The sequence below is a fragment of the Bubalus bubalis genome, chromosome 2 (genome assembly GCF_019923935.1).
Source record: "Bubalus bubalis isolate 160015118507 breed Murrah chromosome 2, NDDB_SH_1, whole genome shotgun sequence".
NCBI classification, from domain to species: Eukaryota; Metazoa; Chordata; class Mammalia; order Artiodactyla; family Bovidae; genus Bubalus; species Bubalus bubalis.
In genome coordinates this window covers 74594884-74600516 of record NC_059158.1, presented here as the reverse complement: position 1 = coordinate 74600516, position 5633 = coordinate 74594884, and the positions used below count along the sequence as shown (strand labels likewise).

Here is a 5633-nt window from a genome sequence, read left to right as displayed (position 1 = left end):
ACAAGTGACAATGATACAATCGCGAGCGAGAATGAAGGATTCCAGCTGAAGTTGTGCTCCGCAGGCGAGAGCCTGGATACACAAAGTGAGCGTTGACATTTTCATCTCTACTTGGGCCTTGCTCATGTGGCCTCCGCCTCTGCGCCCCCTCCCCTCCTGTCTCCTTTCCCACAAGTGGAGAGTCGAGGACTGTCAGTCCTAACTTGCATCTTCTCAGGGAGGTCGCGGGGTGGGGGTGGGGCGGTGGGGGGGGGGGCGTGGGGAAGCTTGTGACTCGGTCTCAACGATACTTAAACCTGGCTTGGTGAGTGTGTGTAAATTTTTAATTGCGCTGTAATTTCTTCAGTCCCTAGTCGGCGACCGCCCCCGCCCCCCACCCAGCTAGCCGCAGTGACTGGCACGCGCCGGGAGCCCGGGCTTGGGCCCCTCGGCGCGTCTGATTGGCTGCTGGGCAGCTCCCGTCTGCTCTGCCTGCGCCCTCATTGGGTAAGAAGCGCAGCCAGCGGCACTTCAAAGCGGGTGCTCCTCGCACTTAGGCTGAGTTTAGCCGGCGGGAGCCCGGAGTCCGCTCGGCGCGAGCGCGGGGACACGGGAGCCGCGCGGAACCTGAATAGTTTTACCGAGCAGCCGCCAGGCTCAGCCTCGCTCCAGGCCCCGCCACGCCACCCAGGGACCTGCTATGGCCACGTCTATACTTGGGGTAAGTCGAAAGTGCGGTATTTGCTTGTTTTAACAGGAGTAATTTTTCGTTATGGCTTCTCCAGGTCGGCGGCTCTGGAGAAACTGTTGCTGCCCGACTGCAGCCTCAGCTTCTTTGAGCACTTTCCACATTTCTGGGATTGATTCTTTCCAAATTATTGGAACCCAGGAGGTGCCTTTGAAAGAAAAGGATTTGTTAAGCAAGTCCTTTCAATATTCGGTTTTAGAGGTTCCTTTTTTCCCCCCGCGTGATTTATATCCCATCCCCCCCCCCCCCCCCCCCGGTTAGGGGATTGTTGCAATTACGCGACAGCGGTGTTTCCAGAAAACAGTCTTAATCGTTCTGCAGACCATGTAGTCACATTAACATTTACACTTCTGCGGCTTCCTAGTTCGTCTATGACTGAAATCCATCGCGGGGGTCACTTCTGCTCGGATTCTTGTCTTCCTCTGTGTGTGTGTGTGTGTATGTAAACATTTAAAACGTTTTCTATTAAAAAGAATCAAGTCGTAGTCACCCTTGGGAGGAGTGCCCCAAGCTTCCCCCACCCTCGGTCGCTGTTTCGGCCGCCTCTGCCCTCACCTGGTGTTTGTTGCCGATGTGGTTACCTCCGCGCTTCATCCCGAAGGGCTACTTGGGGGCTTCTTTGAGAGGAGCAGGCTTGTGGCGAGCGGAAGGCGAGCGACTTGAGTCCAGTTTGGGGCAGGATATGCAGCGACTGAGGCGGGGAGAACCGACACATCTTTGATTTGTAGCCCCACCGAAGAACAACTTTACAGCTCCGGGACCCTGTCTCTTGGGATTCCCTCTGCCCCGCGTGGGGCGCGGCGGGGCGCGGCGCATCCTCCGCGAGCTCACCGGGAGGAGGCGCGAGTTGGGGGGCCACGACCTCCCGCCCCCCGCCTCGGGACCAGCGGCTGGGGGACGGGGCTGCTCACGGGTGCACTTTGTGTCTTCCTCCCACTTGTTCCTGCCCTCCTCCTCCTTGCTCCCTCCCTCACCCCACCCACTCTAGGAAGAGCCGCGCTTCGGAACGACCCCGTTGGCCATGCTGGCGGCGACCTGTAACAAGATCGGCAACACGAGCCCGCTGACGACGCTGCCGGAGTCGAGCGCCTTTGCCAAGGGCGGCTTCCATCCCTGGAAGCGCTCCTCGTCCAGCTGCAACCTCGGGTCCAGCCTCTCGGGCTTCGCAGTGGCCACCGGCGGCCGCGGCTCGGGCGGCCTGGCGGGAGGCTCGGGCGCAGCCAACAGCGCCTTCTGCTTGGCCTCCACGTCCCCTACGTCGTCCGCTTTCAGCAGCGACTACGGCGGCCTCTTCTCCAACTCAGCGGCGGCCGCGGCGGCAGCGGCCGGGGTGTCCCCGCAGGAGGCGGGCGGCCAATCGGCCTTCATCTCCAAGGTGCACACGACGGCAGCCGACGGCCTGTACCCGCGCGTGGGCATGGCGCACCCGTACGAGTCGTGGTACAAGTCAGGCTTCCACTCGACGCTGGCGGCGGGCGAGGTGACCAACGGCGCTGCGTCGTCGTGGTGGGACGTGCACAGCAGCCCGGGCTCGTGGCTGGAGGTGCAGAACCCCGCTGGGGGGCTCCAGAGCTCGCTGCACTCGGGCGCCCCCCAAGCCTCGCTGCACTCGCAGCTCGGCACCTACAACCCCGACTTCAGCTCGCTCACGCACTCGGCCTTCAGCTCCACGGGCCTCGGCTCCTCGGCCGCCGCCGCCTCGCACTTGCTCTCCACCAGCCAGCACCTGCTGGCCCAGGACGGCTTCAAGCCGGTGCTGCCCTCCTACTCGGACTCCAGCGCCGCAGTGGCGGCCGCCGCAGCCAGCGCCATGATCTCGGGCGCCGCGGCCGCCGCCGCCGGGGGGAGCTCGGCGCGCTCGGCCCGCCGCTACTCCGGCCGCGCCACCTGCGACTGCCCCAACTGCCAGGAGGCGGAGCGGCTGGGCCCGGCCGGGGCGAGCCTGCGGCGCAAGGGCCTGCACAGCTGCCACATCCCGGGCTGCGGCAAAGTGTACGGCAAGACGTCGCACCTGAAGGCGCACCTGCGCTGGCACACGGGAGAGCGGCCCTTCGTGTGCAACTGGCTCTTCTGCGGCAAGCGCTTCACGCGCTCGGACGAGCTGCAGCGGCACCTGCGGACTCACACGGGCGAGAAGCGCTTCGCCTGTCCAGTGTGCAACAAGCGCTTCATGCGCAGCGACCACCTGAGCAAACACATTAAGACGCACAACGGGGGCGGCGGGGGCAAAAAGGGCAGCGACAGTGACACGGACGCCAGCAACCTGGAGACACCCCGCTCCGAGTCCCCTGACCTCATCCTGCACGACTCCGGCGTCAGTGCGGCCCGGGCGGCTGCGGCGGCGGCGGCGGCGGCTGCGGCGGCAGCCTCGGCGGGAGGCAAGGAAGCCGCGTCTGGCCCCAACGACTCTTAGAGATCCGGAGAGAGGCGCGAGGAAGCGAGCGAGCGAGTAGACAACGAAAGCGAGCGAGAGGTTCGGAGGGCAAACGACCGGGGGATGGACGGGCGGGGGCTCCAGGGCCGCCCCCGGGCCGGCGCGAGGTGATGCGGCACTCGGCTCGCGGACCGCCGCTCGCCGGCCAAGCCAGGAGCTCCCCTCTGCTGCCCGAGCCCAGACGAGAATCGAACGCGTGTTCCAGGAACAAAAGCGAACCAACTTGCGACACAAACACTTTAAAAAACTACACACACACACACACACACACACACACACGCCGGAGACCTACAACCACAAGCACGCACACTCAAGCGTGCACACACACACTAACACACCACTCGCACAAACTTATCGAGCGAAAAGCAATACATAGAAACGTTCCCTCCTCCCCCCACCGCCCACCCGGTTCCTCCACCCTTCTCTTTCCTTTTCTCCAAAAACAAGTCACCACCCTGCAAAGGACTGTCAGAACATTTGAGAACAAACGGGACCTATAAAAACAGACCCTTTGCGTGGATTATATTATATATAAAATGCTCCAAGTCCTGCTTGATATCTACTTACAGTGAAACTTTTTTTTTCCTATAAAAGGAAGCATCAAAAAGGCTGAAGGTGAGAAATTAAACTGGAAGTCCTAGTGACAGTTTCTCTGTATTTCATAACATCTGTAAAAATAGGGTTCAAAAGATTGTGTTCTCTTTTATTTTCTTGTAAGTGTTCATTCGAATAGAGTTGTTTTTTTTTTTTTTTTTTTGGTGAATTCCTGAAATTCAGGGAGGTTTTTTTTTTTTTTTTTCTGATGCACTTTGTGAGAGTCAGTATATATGTAAAAGATATTTAAAATGTTGAGTTATCATTTCACTCACAAACACGTAAGTTAAGGTCATCTAAAGAAATTAAATGCGTTTATCTGTATGAAGAAAATCTTGACACCATATTTTCATTTTGGTATTATTAAAGGACTCTGAACAATACACTTTCTTTTTTTTTTAAATCCTGTTACACACACACACCCCCACCCCCCACCAGTAACCTTTACATGGCTCGACCTTTTTTGATGGGAAAAATTCCCTTAATGTTAGTCTTAGGTAATGTAAGGTTTATGTGAGTTATAAAAAGCCATAATACACATATGTTTTTGCAAAGTCAAAATTATTTATTTGTATATTAACAGCATAAATTAAATGGGGTTATAAGGTGTAGTTGTATTACTTAAGGAGAGAGCTCTCAAAAGGTGACATTTTAAAACTCTGGAACCCCTTCGAAAAAGCAAAGGTCCTTGGCAGTTTTAACTGGGGAGATGCCTACCCCTGCTAGAGAGGTCAGACAAAACTCCAGTGGGTTTGTTTGTTTTTAAAAAGCGATTTAGAAACAATGAGTGAAAGGAAAAAGCTTTTAGAAAGAAGTCTTTTACCTCCCAAGACCCTCTACGGTTGGGAGGTGACTCAAGGGAATAAATCGCTAGAGTCAATACCCCGGAAAAGACATTTCATGCCTAAATGAAAATCTTGTTAAATGTTATTAATTTTGACTTAGAGCACACAGCAGCCCCCTGTGCCTTGTATTCCCTTATTAGGGATTCATGTCTTATCAAATATCTAATTAATCTCCTAGACATCATTTGTTCTGGCCAACTTTATCTCAGCTGGTCCACGGGGAAAACTCCAAATATTCTCTGTGACAAAGCTCCCTTGAAGATCTTTTTAATTGTCTAAATTAACTGCACCAAATTTGCATGTCAAACGGTAAAGGGCAACCTGAGATAAAATGTAAACGTTTTAAAAGCCCCCAAACTAAGCACTTGATTTGATAACTAGGCTTTTTAATGTTATGGAAGACAACTGCTCCTTTCCTTTTCAAAGACGGCTGATCTATGCAAATAGTGAATTGGAAATGCCTAGGTCCCCGCGCCGTCAAATGGCCCTCGCAGGTTATTTGAATATCAGTGGCGCTGCTTCTGAAAAGGTTCAAGGATGCTCTCTGACTTCTTTGTGATTACTCAGTGCGGCGTCTTATTCTGAAGAAAAAAAAACTCAGGAATAATTAAAGGCTGGGATCAGGCCTGGGAACACATTTGGGACAGGAATCTCATTTAGACAGTCTCTTTCAAAATAAGGCACAGTTAAATTGACCAGAAGGCAATTATTGAAATGAAAATTATTTTCATTCTCTTTGTCTTCTGACCACCAACTTAACAGCCCCGATTTAAAAGAGAGGGAGAAACGAAAAGAAAATTGGTAAATGTAATAATTTCGCAATTCGAAAAAATGTTAATTTAGAAAATGAAGTACATATTTACAGAATAAAAGTATATCTAAAAGGCTCCCCTCACAATAGAAAATACAAGCAAAGTCAGCCTCAGTGTGAGGGGGCAGTGTGGGGATTTAAAAAAATTATTGTCTTGGGAACTTGAATGAATGTTTTGATTTTTATAGAGGAGAAAAAAATAAACTGTTGTTATTAAGTCAA

At 53.5% G+C, this 5633-nt stretch overlaps 1 protein-coding gene across 1 annotated transcript; it reads left to right on the top strand.

The window, feature by feature from the left end:
* Positions 1-326: 326 nt before the first annotated feature.
* On the top strand, positions 327-4449 carry SP9 (Sp9 transcription factor). The gene is made up of 2 exons (XM_006063038.4): positions 327-700; positions 1716-4449. The coding sequence occupies exons 1-2, from the start codon at positions 680-682 to the stop codon at positions 3138-3140; spliced, it is 1446 nt and encodes a 481-aa protein (XP_006063100.1). The 5' UTR covers positions 327-679; the 3' UTR covers positions 3141-4449.
* The last annotated feature ends 1184 nt before the right edge of the window (positions 4450-5633 follow it).

Coding starts and splice junctions, on each gene's coding strand:
- SP9 (XM_006063038.4), top strand. CDS start 680: ATGGCCACGTCTATACTTGGG. Junction 701..1,715: donor TGGCCACGTCTATACTTGGG/GTAAGTCGAAAG, acceptor CACCCACTCTAG/GAAGAGCCGCGCTTCGGAAC.